The sequence below is a fragment of the Perissodus microlepis genome, chromosome 9 (assembly GCF_051167445.1).
Source record: "Perissodus microlepis isolate ML-2025 ecotype Zambia chromosome 9, ASM5116744v1, whole genome shotgun sequence".
Taxonomy (NCBI): Eukaryota; Metazoa; Chordata; class Actinopteri; order Cichliformes; family Cichlidae; genus Perissodus; species Perissodus microlepis.
This window is the reverse complement of record NC_140469.1, coordinates 22,766,555-22,787,144: the sequence shown is the minus strand read 5'-3', so window position 1 is coordinate 22,787,144 and position 20,590 is coordinate 22,766,555. Positions and strand designations below refer to the sequence as shown.

Here is a 20,590-nt window from a genome sequence, read left to right as displayed (position 1 = left end):
ATTAACAAAAAGTATTGCACAAAGGTAATTGCACAGTGAGGTGCAGAGGCACTACAGCTTAGTTGTTCCCCCCTCCTTTGTCCTCCTGTTTCCCCTCCCTCTCCCCTCCAGAGAGGAGTTAAACAGTCTGATGGCGTGTGGGACAAAGGAGTTTTTAAGTCTGTTGGTTCTTGTCTTGGGGAGAAGCAACCTGTCACTGAACAGGCTCTTCTGGTTGTTTATGGCCGTGTGCAGAGGATGCCCAGCATTGTCCATAATGTCCAGCAGTTTCTTTAGTGTCCTTTTCTCTGCCACTGTCACCAGAGTGTCCAGCTTCATGCCGACCACAGAGCCAGCCTTCCTGATCAGTTTTTCCAGCCTGGATGAGTCCTTCTTTGCTGTGCTGCTCCCCCAGCACACCACAGCATAGAAAAGTACTCCAGCAACCACCGACTGGTAAAACATCCTCAGGAGCTTCCTGCAGATGTTAAAAGACCTCAGCCTCCTGAGGAAGTACAGTCGGCTTTGGGCTTTTTTATACAGGTGCTCTGTGTTGCATGACCAGTCCAGTTTGTTGTCCACCCACAGCCCGAGGTACTTGTACTTGTTGACCACCTCCACCTCCTCCCCCTCTATCTGAACCGGCAGTGGACCTGCTCTGGACCTCCCAAAGTCCACAACCAGTTCCTTAGTCTTTGAGGTGTTGAGTTGCAGGTGGTTTGTGTGACTCCATGCGACAAAGTTCCTCACCAGACTTCTATACTCCTCTTCCTGATCATCCCAGATACACCCCATGATGGCTGTGTCGTCTGCAAACTTCTGAATGTGGCATAATTCAGAGTTGTAGCAGAAGTCAGAGGTGTACAGGGTGAAGAGAAGTGGGGACAGCACAGTTCCCTGTGGTGCTCCTGTGCTGCTGACCACAGTGTCAGACGTGATGTCCTTCAGCCTGACGTACTGTGGCCTGTCGGTGAGGTAGTCGGAGATCCAAGCGACCAGGCAGGGGTCCACCTCCATCCTGTTCAGTTTTTCCTGAAGCAGACAGGGCCGGATGGTATTAAAGGCACTGGAAAAGTCAAGAAACAGGATCCTGACCGTGCCTTTTCCCCCATCCAGGTGTGAGTGGGCTCTATGCAGGAGGTACAGGATGGCATCCTCCACTCCGACACCCGCCTTGTAGGTGAACTGTAGTGGGTCCTGGGCATGTTGTACCTGTGGTCGGAGGAGGTTGAGGAAGAGCCGCTCTAGAGTCTTCATAAGATGTGACGTCAGTGCCACCGGTCGGAAGTCATTCAGCTCATTGGGCCGGTTCCTTTTGGGGACCGGGACGATGCAGGATGTCTTCCATAGGGCGGGCACTCTCCCCAGTCGCAGACTGAGATTGAAGACTCGTTGTAGTGGCTCCCCAAGTTCAGCAGCACACGCCTTTAGCATCCTCGGACACACCTTGTCTGGACCTGCTGCCTTTCTGGGGCGAAGCTTCCTCAGTTGTCTCCTGACCTGATCCACTGTGACACTGGGAGATGATTGGAAGGAGGGGGGGGAGATGTCTTGCTGTTGAGAGAGGGATTGGAGGAGGGGGGTGTCATCATAGTGTCAGGAAGGGGGGGGAGCGAGGGAGGAAGGAGAGTGGGGAGAGGGCTCTGTAGTAAAGGTGAGGGTGAGGGTGGGGGGGTTGTGGGCTGGTCAAACCTGTTGAAGAAGTTGTTGAGTTCGTTTGCCTTCTCCACAGTCCCCCCCACTGTGCTTTTCTTGGTGTTGTGGCCTGTGATGGTTTTCACACCATTCCAGACCTCCCTCATATTGTTCCTCTCCAACTTCTGCTCCACCTTCCTCCTGTAGGTGTCCTTTGCTTCCCTCAGGCAGCGTTTCACCTCCCGCTGTGCTGCTTTCATCTCCTCCTTCACTTTGCTCCTGAAAGCCTTCTTCTTCATGTTGAGGACAGCTTTGACTTCCTGTGTTACCCACGGTTTGTTATTAGGGTAACACCGTACCGTCTTAGCAGGGGCGACCGTGTCCACACAAAAGTTGAGGTAGTCTGTAAGACAGTGTGTCGCCCCCTCTATGTCCTCACCATGTGGGCTCAGAAGCACATCCCAGTCTGTGGTGTCATAGCAGTCTCTCAGAGCATCCTCCTTTTCTGGGGTCCATCTCCTGATGGAGCGTGTTGTGACAGGCTGCCTTTGGACGAGGGGTGTGTATTGTGGCTGTAGGTAAACCAGGTTGTGGTCTGACTTCCCTAGTGGGGGGAGGGGGGTGGCTCTGTATGCATCTCTCACATTGGCATACAGTAGGTCAATTGTCCTGTTGCTCCTTGTGGGACAATTCACAAACTGGTGAAAAGCAGCCAGAGTAGAATCCAGTGTGGCATGATTAAAGTCTCCAGATATAATGATGAAAGCCTCTGGGTTTTGTGTCTGAAGTCTTGCTGTAACTGTGTGTATTTGCTCACAGGCAGCTGTTGCGTCGGCCCTCGGAGGGATGTAAACACACACACAGATCGCGTGACTGAACTCCCGAGGTAGATAATATGGCCGCAAGCTAACAGCTAGCAGCTCCAGGTCCGGACGGCATACCGAAACTTTAACGGAGACGTGGCCGGGGTTGCAGTATCTGTTGTTAACGTAGACAATGAGTCCCCCACCCCTGCTTTTTCCGCTGGCCTGCGTGTCCCTATCGGCTCTCACAGATGTGAAACCGCATAGGTCTACGTTAGCCTGTGGCGTTAGCTCGGTTAGCCACGTCTCCGTGAAGATAAACAAACTGCACTCACGGTATAGTCGGTGGTTGTTCAGAGCACACAGTTCGTCCATTTTATTCGGTAGCGAGTTCACGTTGCCCATTATCACTGTCGGGATTGATGGTTTGAATCGCCTCCGGTGATCCGCTCTCCTCGCTCCAGCTTTGCATCCTCTGTAGCTCCTCTTTATCTCAGCCGGGATGTTGTGTCGCATGCCGGTCTGTCCCTTTGTTCTTAGTGCCAGCAGCTCCGCTCTCGAATAGATGAAGGAGCTGGTTCCAGAAGTTTTAAAAAGTGCATTATCCATCTTGTATTGCTATATCTAAGAGGTATAAGTACAGTAACTAGAGGAAGGTGAAATAAAGTTTGAAAGCCTAGTCTAAAAAAGTTAAAAGTTAAGAAAAAGTGCGGCGTTGCAGAGCTACTTGGAAAGGCTGCCGTCACTCCAGCGCCATCTTGGAAAGACAAGGATTAGGCAAGGATTCAAGCGACACCTTGTAGAGCACTCAAACTCCGACCTTTATTGTTTACTTCCTGTTTCAGAACCCCGTTTCACAATAAAACAGGTTATACTCAAACAGATTACACCACAGCTACTGGTTTTCTTTTCTTCAATCCGGTCGTTAAGTGCTGACGTGACGAATCCTACTTCCGGGCCTAAAGTAGTCTGCGTTTAAATTGGCTTTTGTGTTGTTAACATGTTTTGTATTTTCTTCTATTTAATCTCAAAAAGCTCCTAAAACAGTCAGTGATCACTGTTGACCTCCTTCGGCTTTTATTACCGCTAATCATTTATTTAAGCTCAGTTTTTAAAACCTTAGGATGTAACTACAGCCCAGCCCATGCAGCAGTATATGAATGACTAACCTCGTATTGTGGATGGATTATCTCAGTTGTTCTCCTGGCTGAAGTTTGGTCCTTTTACAGCATCCTGCCATGCGATTACATTTGTTCCTGACCACCGAGAACACTCACGTTAACTTTTATCGAGTGGAAAAAAAGTTAGCTTGTTTATATTATGCTAACATAGCTGTGTCGCTAGTGGTCACGTAGCACATCATTATATACCAGCTAGCCAAACTTCAGTAACCCTACAAACGTCACTGCTGTTTAGTTTTCTGTCTTCATTTATGTTGGAAGTGATAACAGAGCTGTACGTTTTAATTTGTTTCCAAAACCCCGCAGTCAGGACATGCTATATTGTATTTAGATAGAAGCTAGCGAGCTAACTTCCTGCTAACTTCTAACTCTGTTAAATGTCATAAATTCCGTTTTCATGGATGCCTGGATGTTAAACTCAATTGTTACACCTGGTAGAGCAGAACGCTGATCATTTTATTAAAGATGAAAGACTTTAGACAGTTTTTCAACTCTCAGTAATGCCATAGTGATCGTTTGATATATGGACCTGCAGCGGAGTTTAGGCCCAGACACGGCTAGTGACGTCAGACTTAACGACCGGATAGAGATTGAAAATGTGACGTCATTCAGGGGCAAAACCGCAAAGGATTCTGGGAACGAGTGGCAAATGGTACTAGCGTACGCAGGCTTTCACATGAAAACAGTCACACGGCGATAAAAAGAAACACAAAAAATGGCAAGAAGCTGTTGTATTATTAACTGCAGTAGCTGGTCGCATGACAGCCACAGGAAGCCTACGGATAAAGAGATCGGTTGTTATCGGATTACGTCGTGGAGGAGAAATCGTTTAAGCCATGTTTCCGAAGTAACAAAGAGCCGACGGATGGCCTGGATTGCAGCCATTCCAAGACCAAATATAACGTTCCAGAACACACCAGCTTACATGTTAGTCTGCTCCAAACATTTCCACAAAGTCTTCTTTTGTAGTTATTACGTAATTTATCATAACATAATTGTTGATGTAGGTTACAAATAAGTCTTATATTGATTTGAATTGAATTCGGTGTGCTATGCTGCTTTGTTCACTGTGGCTTTGTGAGCTAATGTTTGTTGTGTTTTGTAGGAAAACCAGCCTACAAAATGCTGGAATGCGATCCAGACTGGGCACTCTCTACCAACCTGGGTCATACCGAGTGTAAAGCTGCTACCACAGCGAGATTTGATCGGTTCTACTACACTAAGCCAGCAGTCCTGGCCTCTCTACCACACCCTCTCTGGTTCTCTTTGTAACATTAGCTCATAAGATATGGTTGGATAATGCAAGATAATGTTCCACTGCATAAATAAATTGTATACAAAGGTCTAAACTCTGAAGTGGCCAACCGATGTGTAAAACGAAACTCCATGAACCACTCTTTCACAGTCTGAGTGCAATGAATAACAGCATTGTCACCCTGGAACATACCCATGCTGACGAAAAAAGATCAGTAAATTCAGGTTGACTCTAGATTACAAAATGAGTTCTTCATACTCACGGTACTGTTCCATTATTTGGATTCACTCTGACATTGGCAAAGATAAATGCTCACACAAACCTGGTTATAAACTCGCGAAGTTAACGTGGGGTCTCCCCTCATGTGACCAACTACAAACACGGAGAGATCCTCTTCTAACAAAGCGACCGATTTTAGAAAAAAAGAGAAAATGTAATATTAGGAAAATACAAAGAAGTTAAACAGAATCCAGACGGCTGCGGACAAAGCAGCAACATGAATGCATGTGAAAGGAATAAGTGCTGTGCAGTAGTTTAGTATTAAAAGACTGACATTTTGTGGCTTTGGCCCAAAGTCTTGTGGTTTAAACAGATGCAACTTTGCAAACCTATGTTCCTTTTAGAAAGAAGAAGCGTTCTCCTGGAAGCCCTACCAAACAGGACATACTTGTTCAGCCTTTTTCTAACTGTAGGGTCATAACCCTAACATTTAATTTCTCTGAGCATTGCACGGGTTGGTGTGAATTTGCTGGGAGTCCACAGATGGGAAGGCTGACTGCAGTCTTGAATGCTTTTCACTTGTGAATAAACTTTTTCACTGTAGAATGATGGATTTCAGATGGATTTACAGGCAGCAGCAACTGCTTCTGTAAGATCATTGCAGACGTCTTTCCTCTTTCGCGTTGTGCTGACACAACTGACTGCTCCACACCAGCAAAATGACACAATGTCTGCTTTTATCGACAAGCTCACATTTGCTAACCATTTAATTAAGTTAATCAATGCTTTTGATTTGCAGCAGCTGACTTCTCTTTACTCTTTTAATTAAGAATTCTTATTTCTAGTGGAAGCAATTTGCATTTTGGCTTAATGTTCATTAAATTCACAGTGTCATACATCATATACTATAGCTCATCTGGTACAGGACCAATGACTTTTTATTATGTCATGATACATAAACCCTCAAAAGTAAAGAGGGTGTACCTTTGACTGACTACATATATATATATAATTTCTCATTATTTAGTATGATGTGGTTCTTTGTTGGGTTTTTAAGTCTTGATTTAAAAAAACAGGCAGTATCTGGTGTAAAAACAGAACAAAGGTAGGAAAATATAGCATATCAAATTTTAGCAGATCTGCAGGGAAGAATTTGTAGGTCTGAGAGTAAACAGTAGTTTGATGATTTTGTATTTCAAATGTCTTTCAAGAGTCTCCTGTTCATGAAAACCCCTGTTCTTTTTTTGGGGATCATAGTTTTGCTGCTGTTACTGAATAAATTTGGTGATTTTTCTTCAGGTAGGATTTTAGCCTGAAGCTTGATGTGTTAGATAGAATACTTAATTTAACACTTGCACACACACATTGCTTTCCATTTGTATAAACAGCAAAGTTCACTAAAGCTGCATGCTCACAATTATGATATTAGCTGTCATGTTGCTAGCCTATGCTGCATGAGTGAATAAGAAGAGACATTAACATTAATAATGATGAAATAAATAAACACACAAATCAAAAAGCACATTTAAGTTGTAAATATACATTTATTTCACTATTAAAATATCCACTTCCAAAATAGAATGGCAATAGCACAAACTTCCAGGAAGGCCCTACAAATTATTGGCATAAGGCTTGTTTTCCTACAGTAATTACAATCTTTCTGGCATCTCTTTTCTGGCTTAGTCAAACATCTGCAGTGCTTCAGAAATGTACACTGGTCTAAAGGAGGCTTTTGAGAATAAATACCCTATTGCTAGTTGTTCTCCTACACAGGGCTTGACCCCCAGGCTGACACTATAGTCTTGTCTGTTGGCAGGTTCTCCTCTTTCTTGGCTTTAGGATAATTTCTTCCTTGGCGTTGTGCGTTTGCCACTGTGACATCGCCCACAGGACGACCGAACATTACTGTGCGTTTTAAGCATTAGCACTCTACACAATGAGAATTGAAGGAATAAAATAAAATAAAAAAGAATGAAAAATACACACAAGGGGATTTCATTTCATTTTTAAAAGAAGCACTGTATTTGTCTACCGCTGTGTTATGAGGGCATCAAGAGGAAAGCGGCTTTTTGGTTATAAATATAACTTTAGGAATCAGTAAAGACTCATTTTGCATAAGCTTTCAGGCTCAAAAAACTCACACATCTTGGGATGACATAGACATGAAAGACTTGCAGAGCTGGATGTAAAAGCAGAGAAATAAATCACTGCTATGGTGTTCAATTTAGCCGACCCTAGCAGCTTTGTGCTGTCGTGCCCTTTGTTGTTGCATGCTGTTCTGCAATTCAGATTGATAAGCAGGTCAGAGTTATGGGCATCATGTCTGCAGAGACTGCGTCAGTGATGTGTGTGTATTTGTGCCAGAGGGGGATTTTTCTGAGTCAATAGGATGTGATGGAGGAGGCTGCATCGTCACACTAAGCTGCTGTGATGCAGAGGCTGGCAGTCTGTCAGAGATTACAGACAGACCAGGAGCAGCACGGTCCTGTGTGCCGGGGTGCAGGTCTTGTATGTGCACCTCATGCTCCTCACATTTCCTCCCTTTGCCATGCTGAAACTAGCTTGTTCTTTCTGCTTCCTGCTAGAGGAAGAGCACCATTTCGATAGTAATTCATCTTCATTTTTCACCCTTGTGGCTTTCTGAGGGTAAAATAAAAAGAGACCTGCACATTCTTGTGTAATGCTTCTAAAAAACAGCAAGAGCAAATGCAGAAGCCTTGTAAATATGTTGCAACCACTGTTAAATGTTTGTCCTTTAAAATCAATTATGCTTGCTTGTTATGCATATAGAAACAGAGATGCAAATCCTTCTAGTGCTCCATTTCACAGTTAGACTGTCGAGCACGGAAAGCCATGGGCCACAGAAATTTAACATCCTTCTGAAACTGGATGGAGAGAGATATGTGTGCTTCGTGGCTTACTACAAGAGAGGTAATCCTGGGTGTCAGGCTGAAGGGGAGGGGAAGGGAAAGGGCAAGAGGACAGAAAAGGTCACAAGAGGGGGAGGGGTTACTACTTGAAGGAAGCACGGACGGTGCGACCCTTGAGTGGCTGGGGTGGGCGGTAGTTGTCCACCATGCAGTCCTGAGCCGCCCCATCAGCGGAGAAGAGCAGGGTGCGGAATTTGGCCATCTGTGAAAAAGGAGACGACGGTCGTAGCGTTAATCATTCCTGCTGTGACTGTCACTCACACAACACTGGCTTCCCCCTGCTCAGTCACTGAGAGCTTTTCACTGGGGAATTGCGCTTAGCAGTTATGTTATTGTTGACAGTTCTTATATGCTTATTTACTTCCTTGCTCCTAGTTACATGACATGAGAAACTTTATAGCATTCCCATGTCTGAAAGTATAAATGTGATGCTACAGCCAGCTATTGTCAGCTTGGCTTAGCATAGAGCAGAAGCCTGAGGTAACACATACAACACAAATTCCCCATTTGAGCACATGAGATGCTTAAAAATTAAAATGTTTGGTGGGTTTTTCATAAAAGAGGGGTCAATGCTACAGCATCTTGTCTTTGTACTAAGCATATATTAGTTGCTACCTGGTCAAGTCAAGCCAGCAAAAACACATTGTAAAGAAAGAGCAGCATGTCAGTTTTCAGTAATGTCTTTCAAAATAAATATTGGCTACCAGAATAAAATATAAAGTAGGCATGAATATAAATACATCTTTTGCACCCCTTGGTAAAAAGAAGTGATTTTGGCTATTGTGTAAAAGGTTGAATGGTCAACTTGACTGGTGGAGCCTGGGCTTGCTTGTGCCATTTTCCCAAAGGGCCACATGAGAAACTGGGACAGTTGTGGACGGCTGCACAAATGAGCTTATAAAGTGATTAAACTAATACTGAGCAGAACTGAATTCAGCTTTTTGGTTCAACCCTTCACAACAGTCCCAGTTTCTCAAGTGGTCCCATGGAAAAATCGATTGCCAATACTTGGTCTAAGCTAAGGTAAAAGCTACAGGCATTAGCTTTCATGCAGTACATATGTGAGAGGGGCATAATCAATCTCAGCTCTTGGCTAAAATATTTTGTATGAACATGAAACTAAAAAAACAAAACAAGTGAGTGGCTACGTCATAGTAACATATGATTGCTTTTGATTTATTAACATAGGATAATGAACACAGTGTGTTTCTTCACTACTAAGACAAACCATTTCATCTGGTGGGTGTACCCTCTTATAATTAGCTGATAAATAATAAGTTGTGTTATTATCTGCAGAACCAGCTATATATAACCCTTCATATGAAGGTTATATCCACACAACTCATATGTTTACCCCTGAGATACATTCTCACCACCATGAAATAATCACGTGACCACGAAGACTTAACCTTCACATGGGCTCAAGGCTCCATTCACTGGGACAAACCAGCCGGGGAGCTGTTAGTTTAGAGGAATGGGTGGTTAAGAGGCAAATACTCATTTCAGTGATAGCATCAGCTGTAATTTTACAAATAAGCATAAATCTAGGTAAGATGTGTTTAGGTAGCTGAAATTACAAACACAACACAGTCACAGTGTTTCACCTACAAAATGTGCTGCATTTGCGGGATGAATATTTCCTGTTGACTGCCCACATGGTGACTGATAACGCTGTGGTAAAGCGCCCAGTATCTGTGTGAACTCTTGTTCTCACTCATTGCCCCAGTTGGCCAAGTGTCTGCTGTATTGCATTTCTGTCTGCTACAGAGGTTTCTTCTTCTTGTTTCACCCCACAGTTAATCTGAACAATTAAGCCCTTTATTTAGATTGTAGTACAAGAGAGGATTTGCAGACAGAGCTATTCTAGACCGTGGGCATAAAGCCAATCCTTCTGCTGTAGCTGAATGGGCTCTGTTTGCAGCAAACATACCTGTGCAGAGCTGGTGCTGATTGGTTCTTTGCAGACAATCCAGGTAACGCTCTCGTACAGAGGGGGTGTGGTCAGAGAGCCATCATAAGTCCAGTAGTCTAGGCAACCAGGGAGCAAAGTAGAGGGGTCGAAATTTTCAAAAGAGGTCTGCTTGCCCTTTAAAAAACACAGGGAGAGAAGAACATTGTAAGAAAACTATCAGGAAACAAATCTAAAAAAAAAAAAAACATCTCTTATTTTTACAGAAACACACTTTGGACTTGATGGTGTCAAAGGCATCAAGAAGCTTCTGGAGATTTGGATTTTCACCACCAATCTGAAAAAGAACAAATGATGCACCGCAGTTAAATGTTTATCATGTTTTGATGTAATACTGCATATAACGATACTTTAACCATTTCTGCTCACCTTCAGGAAAACTCCAACCACAGCGAGTCCATCGGGCTTGCTAGCAGCCTCGCTGAAACTTGTATATTTGGTGTTCCAATGCACCAGATGAAGCTAGAAATAAAATTATATTTACATTTTAAAAAATCCTTACAGGAAACTTTATGCCTAAACTGTAGATGAAACAATAGTATAATTATTTCTATTTTTGATAACGTAAAGCAGATGTTGGGAAAATTAAGGCAATAATACTCCAGATGAGGTCCAGTGACCCCAAGAGGTCTGCAAGGAAAGTAGTAAACTAATAATAATCTTGCGTTACATCATTAAAAAGTACATCTATACTATTTATTTCTTCGCCAACAAACACGGATACTTACAAAAAACATCACGTCACTCTGCCATAAAGGGATTCACTTTTCTCAACAGCCTCCTTCCGCTGCATAGCTTAGCCAGCTAACTAGTGTCCATGGATAGTATTTGACCAACGCAATTAAAGTTCTGTTTAGGGAGTGCTTCTCTGAGGTTAAGCAATGGCTGGGTGAGCAAACAGTAGATAAGGAAAAGGCAACTATTTGTGGCAAAACACATCAAATTGCAACCACACATGCTGCCAAGCATGATGGGAAAAGAGGCCAGCTCCCTAATTGCTCATATTTTCCTCCCAGGCGGCCTTTCTTCTTCGATCCATTATAATTCAACCAATGAGATTTCTGTTTTAGACAAGATTTGCCACTGACAAATTTTAATGGCCTCTAATTTGCCCCCCGCCCCAGTCTCTTTGTTGCTGTACATCAACATTAATCAGCCATCTCGGTATTATCATAATGATCCAGATATTCCCTACCTCAGCGGGATATTTGGTCCCAGCCACAGTATGTTCAGAGCCCTTGTTATCAGAAGCTCCCCAGTGGAAATGAAACTGCTTGAGTCTGTATAACCCTGAGATCGGTCCATCCGTTAAACCTGCAGAAAGAGAGAAAAATGGCAGAATGTGGATAAAAGTGCTTCACTGTTCAGCACTGACATAAAAAGATCTGACCTGCAAGAAAACACTTCAAAAGCGCTGTATTTGCGAACAAAAGGAAATGGAATAAGATGTGATACACACATGTAGACACTGTGACTGTGACACACTTCCATGGAAGCAGTCTCAGTTCCTGTTGTGTAAACCCAGCTAGAGATATGGCTACATTCAGTTCAAAGTAATGTCCAGGTATTGTAAACACCAGACCTCTTTCCACTGTTGTGTAATGTATCTATTTAAAGAATACAAAGTAGTTCAAACAGCAGCAATTAATCCTGTATATTGTTCTATTTCTGGTGCAACATCATATGGAGCCTCCCAAAACAGGATATTTATTTGGCAGCTGTTGGCCTTGAATGATAAAAAAGTAATCTGTGTCTACATGAAAAATGAAGAATTAGTGGAGTATAACATGAATGTGTTACACGGACACCTTTCTTAGAAGTGCCGGGCCTAAAACAGGTACAGTAAGATTCTAAGAAAACATAAGAAACCACTTTGTGTGAGCATTAGAGATTTTATCCCTGTGACTAAGTTGATTATGCAATCATAGTCTCGATTATCCCCTATCAGAGCTACTAAAGAAAAACAAAAGAAAACACTCATCACTCTGAAATCCTAAGGAATCCTAAACAAAAGTGGAGGACATGTCATTTTTTATGTTTTGTTTATCTTTTAAAAGTTTTAATATCACCAGAATGGAAACACACATAAAATAAATAAACAAATAAATAATATTTTACTGAAAGAGAACGATATTAGCATTAATTTCATAGTAACTGTTTCTGTGCACACATGGGGACATTAATAATTAACAAAGCTCGTGTATGAGTAACCTTCCCTTTTTTTGTGCTTTTGACCTCACTGTTAGCAGAGCTGGCGTGGGAAAGGTTTACCAAGGGTTAGATTACCAGTTCAATCGCGCTTTGTGCTTGCCTTTTCAACGAGACCTCTGCACCTTAAGCAAATGTATTCATTGTAAAAACGACACATTTCATTTTTCAAAAACAACATAAAATCTGTGCCATCGCTAATGGCGTGGTGTTAAGGAATCTGGGGCGCATCTATATTATAAGCACAGTATTAATGTCTTTCTAGTCTAAAGCTTGAGTCTGTGGCAGCTGTGGAGATGACTGCATTGTATAAATCATCCTCAGGAGCCTGATTTTTATTGTCCGCAAACCTGGATCCAAGAATCTTATAGCTTCTCGGTTACTGTGAGTAATATGAATGTAAGAGAATGTGTTTTCTCCGAGAAATCTGAATCAGTATCTGGACGGTTGTACATTTATGAGTATTAACACTCACGTGAGCTGTCGGTGTCGTCCGCGAAGGTCACTTGGACGGAATGCCCGTTGTTGAGAATATCGAGGCAGGTGGACGGGTCGTACTTCAGGGTGAGCGGCTTCAGCCCCGCGTCATATGATGCTTGGCCCGGTACGATGTCAATAGGAGACTGACGGACTCCATCGGCAATAGGGAAATTTTCAACCCATTTCTGAGGTCCTGGAAATTACATAATAATAATAACATTGTATTTAATATCAATCTATAAATATATTCTTTTAAAATTTTAATTATCTGCGCATTTGGGAGCTGAAGGTGTGAGTGCGTCTCCAAATATGCATAGTAGGCAAAATAAATCAATGTAAAAAAAAAAATAAAAAAATCTCCGCAGTGATCCGTGAATGCACTGTCCTTCGTTCATTTAGCAGCCCGCTTGCTGATAGGACTGGTAATATATATATATATATATATATATATATATATATATATATATATATATATATATATATATATATGTAGTGCAATCAGCGGCTCACCATTGTTTGGTTTGTATCCCCAAGACATGGTGACAGTTTGGATGTATGAGCGAGCAGGCAGAGCTGTAATCCCCTAAAGCTAAAGCGACACGTCCCCCAGTGCAGAGCAGCTAGTGTCCTCCACCTGACAGCTGCAGAGCTTATATAGGGTCCCAGTGTGCGGCGTGTCCGTCCGGCAGCCCGGGAGGAGTTTAGATGCACCGCAACGCTGCAACACGTCGGATCAATGGATCTCTCTCTCTCTCTCTCTCTCTCTCTCTCTGTCTTTCTCTCTCTCACTGAATCTGCGGTGGTTTAAACGTTTCATCTGCCAGCAGCGACGAAGCTTTAATATCTCTCGAGCGCGACGAGCGCGTGCTCACCTTTCATCTAACGGATTTTACGCGTCTGTCGTGTGAGGAAGTGAAGAAGACACGTAGCCCAGTGACACATTCAGACGGACAGTTAAACGGGCTACAGTCGTGACAGTGGAAATATTGCGGCAGTAACGCGCAAAACAATCACCAGATATCGATAGAGAGGTAGATGGATTTCGAATAATTACACAAAAAGTTGTCGCAAACACCAGTTAGTACAAATGTCTGCAAACGCACAAAGCAAGCGTGTGAAATATGGGTGGGGGGGTCTGGAATATGAACTTTAGAGCTTGTCTGATAAGATTTTCATAAAAAATAAAGTAAAAACTAATAGGCCAATTTGCTGCATGATTTGCATGATGGCTGTCAGTGATGCAATAAAACCTACACAATTGGCCAGTGTCACATGAGCCAGTGTTCACTGATAAAGACAAGGTGCAAATGACTGTCACAAATTTCATTAACACATTTTTTAAATTAAAAAAAGGAAATGGCCGCGAAGCAAAAAGCACGAGTGTACTTCGAATGTGTCAAGAGGACAAAATAGTAAAATGGTACGCTAGAAATAAATGTGATTTACTTGGGGTATTGGGGGCGGGCGGGTATTACGTCTTCCTCCAAATACGTCTTCCTTCATAATCTTCAATAAACGCTTGCTTTCCTGTTGCAACTCAGAGTACAATGACATAATAAGGTTTTTCAGAAAAAAACAACAAAAAAAAACAAAAAACACGCAGGTAACGATAAGCGCTGTGGTGGAATTATGATGCCACCTGCTGTTGCTTCTCAGGCAGCACAGCAACGTGTTGCCGGTACAGGGACCTGATCCGTGAAGCTTTAAAATGAACTGATGAGTTTGCTCAGTGGTTGGGGCGACTGGCTTAACCTCTGCTTCACTGATTATCTCGCTCCTTCTGCCTCAGGAGCAAGAAATGATAGGACATATATCTGATATGCGCAGTTCATCGAGGCACAAAACAGAAACTGAAGGCCAGTTTGTTCTATTATTATTTCAGACTATAATACATATAAATATTTAGCCTACAAATCAAAGTCAAATGAGGCAGTATTCACCGATAATGAACAGGTGCGTATGAATTGGTCCAAAGGAAAAAACGAAAACGCGACTGTGCAAGAGGACATAATAATAGACTGCACAAACCAAAATAAAAAATGGTCACTGCACAAGAGACGTGAAGAAGGGAGTGCAGGCGGGATGAAACGGTTGGAGACGAGGGTCATGGGTAATTTGTGACAGCAGTATAGCACCAAGAGTGAAGGGAAGATTTACAAGATGGTAGTGAGACCTGCTATGATGTATGGTTTGGAGATGGCGGGACTAACAAAAAGACAGGAGGCGGAAATTAAGATGTTAAAAGTTTCATTGGGAAAGACCAGAATGGGAAATGAGTACATCAGAGGGTAAAAAAAAGGCAAGGCTGGGATGTTTTTTTTTGTGTTTTTTAAAAAAAATCAGAATACGGATATATTGAATAAAAGATGTTGAAAATGGAGCTACCAGCAGGAGGAAAAGAGGAAGATCTTAGAGAAGACATGTAGAACATGGAGTGGGTTGGTGTGACGGGGCATGCTGTTTTCTGCTGTGGAGTTCCTAAAAGCGAGCAAAAAAGAAAAAATGCATCTCAGGCAAAAGCAAGTTATGGTGGTGTGAGATGATAGTATGCTGCCACCAGCTGTTCATTGAGACCACAACGCATTAGGTAAAAAACCCTGTCGTGATTTTTTTTTAGTCCCGACGTACAATAAGAGGGTAAACAGACTCACTCATCGAGAACTAAATGATTTTTAATTCAACTTTAATGTATTTTAAATTATCACGAGATTTGAAAAGGTGCCCCAAACCGTATTGTATCCCCAAAGAACTTTAAAACTGTTCTAACGATTTTAAAAATAGCCTAAATATATAAGTTTAGTTTCTGTGAATTAGTTATCTAATTCACAGTACAATACAAATAAATTAAATAATCGTTTATCTCATTTGTCCTAGAAAGAAAGTCAGCTACTCTCTCCAAACAGGTGACTGGGGCGTTAACGTTACGTTTCTGTCGCAGGCAAATGACGTCACTTAGAAGGCACGGTGGTGTTTTCAAGTAGCACGAGGATTTTAACGCCACTCTTCGAGGAAGTTCGGTAAGTGGCGTATAAACATCTTACAGCCGTACACTTACGAACTGTTATACCAACATAAATAACGTCAAATAAGTCGCTTAGTTTCATCGTCGTTATGTGTACTATAACACAGGCTAACATGTGAGGCACTCAGCTAACTAGCTGGTAACCGTACTGGATTTCAGTTTGCCTGAAATATTATTACATGTCGTTAAAGACCGTAATACATATTATTATTATTATTATTATTATTATTATTATATTTCTGATGGTGTTCTCCTTGGCTGTTTGTCTTAACTCTTTTCTATGCACTGCTGTATGTGTATCAGGTATTTACAATGTCTCCCTCTCACGTTGTCTATTTGCTGTCCTTCCGTGTAAATGCAACACACTGATGATAAATTTTAGTCTTTAAGCTTTACAGTTTCTTTGGAAATTCCTATAACGTTACCACAGGTCACAGACTAGTGCATTCCTAGTGCCAGTCCCGAGCCCAGCTAAATGGAAGCGTTTTTATGTTCCTGAGCAAGATCTTTGTTTTTTCCCTGGCTGGTCTCAGACGTGCTAGTTTGTGCCCATGTACACAAGATAAAGATTTTACATACTTACAGCATGAAAAGTTCCATATTTCCACCAGAGACCCAGATAATAGGTTGATTAAAGTGATTCCGGCATCTGACTTGGATACCTCCTGGATGCCTCCTAGGCGAGATGTTTTGGACATGGGGGAGACCCAGGACTCACTGGGGAGGCTGTAGCTGTCACCTGGCTTGGGAGGGACTAAGTGTCCCCCTAGAATGAGCTGGAAGAGGTGGCCGGGTGAGGGAAGCTTGGGCTGCCCCCGTGACTCAAACCCAGATAAGCTGTATATCCATCCATAAGTGCAGGCAATAAAAAGGATGAGGTTGGAGCGACTGGGTAATGTAGTGGTTAGCTCTGTAGCCTCACAGCATAAAGCTGGTTCCCCTCTCCTTAGCATGTGCCTGCAGGTTTACTTCAGGTATTCTGGCTGCCTCCCAGAGTCTGAATATATGAAGAGATGGTTTGAGCAGGTGATACAAATGCTGAAATGCTACTGTGGGGGCCCATGCTCAAGTCGATACCACCGCCCTACTCTACTGTCCTGTCAAAAATGAAGGCTAAATATGCTACCAGAAAAGAAAAACAAAAAAGAAAACAAATAAATAAAACACATATAATATCAGCATAGGCCTTTAGCTACAAATATGCTTGTTTTTTTTTTCACCCAGCTCTTCACCCACATTATGACTCCTTATCCACTTTGATTCCAGTTTTCACCAGACCATGAAATCTGCATGTACAGACTCACCAGTTAAATTGGGTGAAATCATTGTCCCCAAATAAGGTTAAAAAAAAAAATGTAAATGACAAAGCAATATATTTTCCCCCCTGGAGGTTATACTTTTGCTGTTGTCTTTACCTTTTGCAGATTTCAGTTGTGCCATGTTTATTGCTTATTATGCCTCTTGCAGAATCTGCAGTTGTGTGTGTCACCTTCACTGGGCAGGAAGAATTTGTGAATTTATGTAGTTTATAAATCAAACTCCAACATCAGCCCTCTGTGTACTGAGAGGGCTTTTTTTTGTTTTTTGAGCAGGTTGTGCAGGAAAATGTTAATATAAAAAGTTATAACACTATAAAACTTGACTGAATTAGTGCATTTTCATTTGACTTACAGCCTTTTCTGACATCATCTACACCTTTTTGACCACTGTTTTAAGGCCCATGGCCGTAACTGAGCTTTTTGGGGTAAAAAGAGGTGTTGATAATCAGGTGGCTTTCCAGGCACGTCTAGAATCAGGAGCAATCTATGAATCTGTGAGTGTGTGATCAGCACAGAGACTGCAGGCAAACACAGGGAATCACTGGAGGAAGAACATGGTAGAGAAAGTAAATAATTTCCACAAACGCATCCATGCTGATTGCCGTTCTTTCCACAGGTAAAATGGCAAAGAATAAACAAAAGGGGAAAAAACAGAAGAACGTCTTTCAAGTGGCAAACAAGCACTTGAAGAACAAGACCAAAGCGAAACCCGTCACAACAACACTCAAACATGTAAGATCTCTTTCATCTCTTACTCCCGGTTTTGTTTTCTTTGGCTTATTGGGTTTTGTCTTTGTACATGTATTATGTATCCTCCCTTGTTCGTGGTGTTTGTTGCATCTGCTCTAACATGATTGCGGTATCACAGATCAATACAGTGAAAAAGGAGAAAGTGGAGAGTCTAAATCAAATCTTCACAGAAGTCCAGAGGGATGTTAAGAGCATTTCAAAGTCAGTCGCTCCTGAACCAAAGAAACAAATACAGGTAAAGGAGGAAATCATGGACTTTTAACATTCTTTTAGCTGTGTTTTTAAAACAATTTTATTTCTTTCAACATATATACTTTTAAATTTCTTAGGTTGTCAGAGAGCCACCAAAGGAATCTGTAAATATCGACAATGCCGCTCAACTCTTCTCTCAGCTATAATGGTATAAAAATAAGTGATTACCACGAACAAAGATGATGGACTGAATATGCTCTCACAGCATTTTGTCATTTCTCTTCGAAGTGAGGACTACAGATGAGCTGCCAAGAACCTGCTGCATTAATATGGGAGTGAAATCTCAAGTGCAACTCAAGGTTTTTGCGTATTATGTGCACAAAGAAATCAAATCCAATTACAGACTTGAACACTGTAAATTGTAACGTTCTTTCAGATTATGCACCTTTGTGTATTTTATTAATATCTTTTAGACTTTGAATACACGTTATTGTCATTATTGATTCTCAGAAAATGCTTACGTTAGAGCAGATTCAAACTGTAATGTTATATATGGCACGAACAATAAGTTAAATGAAACAAAATAAAGTGTTGATATGTCAGATGACTCATCTTTTCATTAACCGATTCTCTTTAAAACTCTTTGTGTGCCTTGTAGTCATTTTTCAATAAACTTTTCAAAAGAATTCTCCCAACTACACGAATTTCATCCTACCCTCTTTGATTTTTGTTTTTCTTTGTAGTTCAAGGTTTCAACCCCCTTTGACATGTTTTGGTGTCTCTCATTTAGCACAAATGAAGACACAGAGGAGATCACTGTGACTTCTATTTGTGAAGATGGAAATGCTCGCCTCTGAGTTTCGGTACGAGTGGTTCTTATATAAAATGTGACCTGCCAAATTTAGTGCTCCAGTGTGAGTAAGGCCTATGTGTTTTTATTCGTTTAGAATGACCTAAAAATAAGAATATTTGTGCTTTTGCTGCCCTTGAAAAACATTTTTATATCTTATATCAAATTAGATGAAAAACTGAAAAATCCAATTCTAAAGTTTTATTGTTCACACATTCTCACGTTGGAAGGTGAGAGTGATATACATTATCAAAACTCGCATTCCCTATAGACCTTTAGTTTTAATTTTCAAACTTTTAAGAAATACAGTACTGTGGAAGACTCTGGAGACTTTTCTGATTATTTCTTTATGTTTTGGTTCTAGGCAGCCAGACTTTCTTGTAACTGTTTGTTAAATGGTCTTGAGCAGTACTCCAGGGATTCTGAACGTCTTTCAAAGTTTTTGCTTTGGAGCTTGGACCTCACCATCATTGAAGCAGTGTGGGATCATCTTGACAGAACAGAACAAAAGGCAGCCAACATTCAAAGAATCTTGGATTGTCCTTCAAAAATCCCAAAGAACTATTCCTGAAGATTACTTCAAGAAATTACAGAAAAGCTTGCCTTAAAAGAGTTCAGGCTTTGTTGGAGAATAAAGGTTACCAAACCAAATATCAACTTTTAAGTTTGTTTGAACTACAAACTCTATTTTTCCCTTATATACTGTATTCCCATGTGTGCTTGCAGGTATTTCAGTAACTTCCAACTCCTACCAGTACTTGATTAAATTTATATTAGCATGACAACTTGTTGACTTCTATTGATTTGACTTTCATATGGACCAAACTATACTTATAAAAATGAAATGGTAGCATTACGTATGCTTTTGATATATTAAAACGTCTTAGTGATTTCATGCGTGACCCTGAATGTGATCTCGGCTTCCAGCTGCCACTCTTCATAAGACTGAGTTTGACACCCCTGCTCTAGAGATGGCTTCTCATGTTTTGTTTGTTTTTTAATGTGTTGCTTGTGTGAAGCCAGTTATAGTGCCATTAGAATTTATAACCTAATGTTACTGAGTGGAAATTATTGCTCAACTTCTGGAAACCCATAGTGGTTCTGATGCTGTGTTGGCACCAGCACCAGATATTTTTAGGTGGAAAAACATGAAATTGATTCTAGATTAGGAACTGGCAGAACATCGGTGGTAAAGCGGTATTACTGGCAACCTAGGTACACACCTGGAGAGAATCAGTCAGCTGCAACTGCAATCTCATTGCTACATGCCACTAAGGCAAACACACCAGTCCATTACTTATTTTACAAACGTTCTGCAGTGAAAGAATACAGTGATATTTTTGTCAAGTCGTATCAAGATGGGTTTTGCTGTTTCTGTGGACTGCATTATGTTGTTTGGTGTCTGCGATTTCATCAGCTAATAATGTACAAACTCTATTTGTTGGCCTCACACCGTCATTTCTATCAGAAGGGCAGCTGAAAATGAATTATAGATTTTTTGCCTCCACCTGCAAGCAGAGAGCCGTTATCAGTATGCTGCTGCTGCATCCCGCTGTAGCAACTTGACATCAGAGGTCACGGGTGTACGAGCACCAAGCTGATTGCTTGTCTCGGTGGCAACCTCTGACTGAGTTAGTTGGTCAATAAATCTGGGGTGAGGTAAGAGCACAAGTGAGGCTGGTAAACAAATCTGCACTTGGCTGTGTTGACATAAATAACCTGGCAGATTAGATTTTCAAGGTGAAGATGACATGATAGAAATACTGGCCTGAGTGATGGCTTTCACTACCTATGATGA

General features: G+C 41.7%; 3 protein-coding genes across 4 annotated transcripts; 1 reads left to right on the top strand and 2 right to left on the bottom strand.

Moving 5' to 3' along the window:
• Positions 1-1,463: 1,463 nt before the first annotated feature.
• On the bottom strand, positions 1,464-3,247 carry LOC146380529 (uncharacterized). The gene has a single exon (XM_084939675.1). The coding sequence runs from the start codon at positions 3,024-3,026 to the stop codon at positions 1,464-1,466; it is 1,563 nt and encodes a 520-aa protein (XP_084795801.1). The 5' UTR covers positions 3,027-3,247.
• Positions 3,248-6,596: 3,349 nt separating this feature from the next.
• On the bottom strand, positions 6,597-13,326 carry LOC146380528 (carbonic anhydrase 1-like). Its single transcript, XM_084939672.1, has 7 exons — positions 13,170-13,326; positions 12,655-12,852; positions 11,167-11,285; positions 10,341-10,433; positions 10,186-10,248; positions 9,933-10,088; positions 6,597-8,204 (listed from the first exon to the last, which is right to left on the bottom strand). The coding sequence occupies exons 1-7, from the start codon at positions 13,195-13,197 to the stop codon at positions 8,085-8,087; spliced, it is 777 nt and encodes a 258-aa protein (XP_084795798.1). The 5' UTR covers positions 13,198-13,326; the 3' UTR covers positions 6,597-8,084.
• Positions 12,435-18,544, top strand: rbis (ribosomal biogenesis factor). Of its 2 annotated transcripts, none has more exons than XM_084939674.1 (5): positions 12,435-12,563; positions 15,598-15,676; positions 17,617-17,732; positions 17,869-17,985; positions 18,080-18,544. In XM_084939674.1, exons 3-5 carry the CDS (start codon positions 17,622-17,624, stop codon positions 18,146-18,148), a joined length of 297 nt encoding a protein of 98 aa, XP_084795800.1. In that variant the 5' UTR covers positions 12,435-12,563; positions 15,598-15,676; positions 17,617-17,621; the 3' UTR covers positions 18,149-18,544. The 2 variants fall into 2 exon arrangements, with proteins under 2 accessions (XP_084795800.1, XP_084795799.1); XM_084939673.1 differs by lacking the exon at positions 12,435-12,563 and adding an exon at positions 13,600-13,690.
• The last annotated feature ends 2,046 nt before the right edge of the window (positions 18,545-20,590 follow it).

Coding starts and splice junctions, on each gene's coding strand:
- LOC146380529 (XM_084939675.1), bottom strand. CDS start 3,026: ATGGATAATGCACTTTTTAAAACTTCTGGAACCAGCTCCTTCATCTAT.
- rbis (XM_084939674.1), top strand. CDS start 17,622: ATGGCAAAGAATAAACAAAAGGGGAAAAAACAGAAGAACGTCTTTCAA. Junction 17,733..17,868: donor TCACAACAACACTCAAACAT/GTAAGATCTCTT, acceptor GCGGTATCACAG/ATCAATACAGTGAAAAAGGA. Junction 17,986..18,079: donor AACCAAAGAAACAAATACAG/GTAAAGGAGGAA, acceptor TAAATTTCTTAG/GTTGTCAGAGAGCCACCAAA.
- LOC146380528 (XM_084939672.1), bottom strand. CDS start 13,197: ATGTCTTGGGGATACAAACCAAACAATG. Junction 12,853..13,169: donor GGGATACAAACCAAACAATG/GTGAGCCGCTGA, acceptor TGTAATTTCCAG/GACCTCAGAAATGGGTTGAA. Junction 8,205..9,932: donor TCAGCACCAGCTCTGCACAG/GTATGTTTGCTG, acceptor CCTTTTTCACAG/ATGGCCAAATTCCGCACCCT.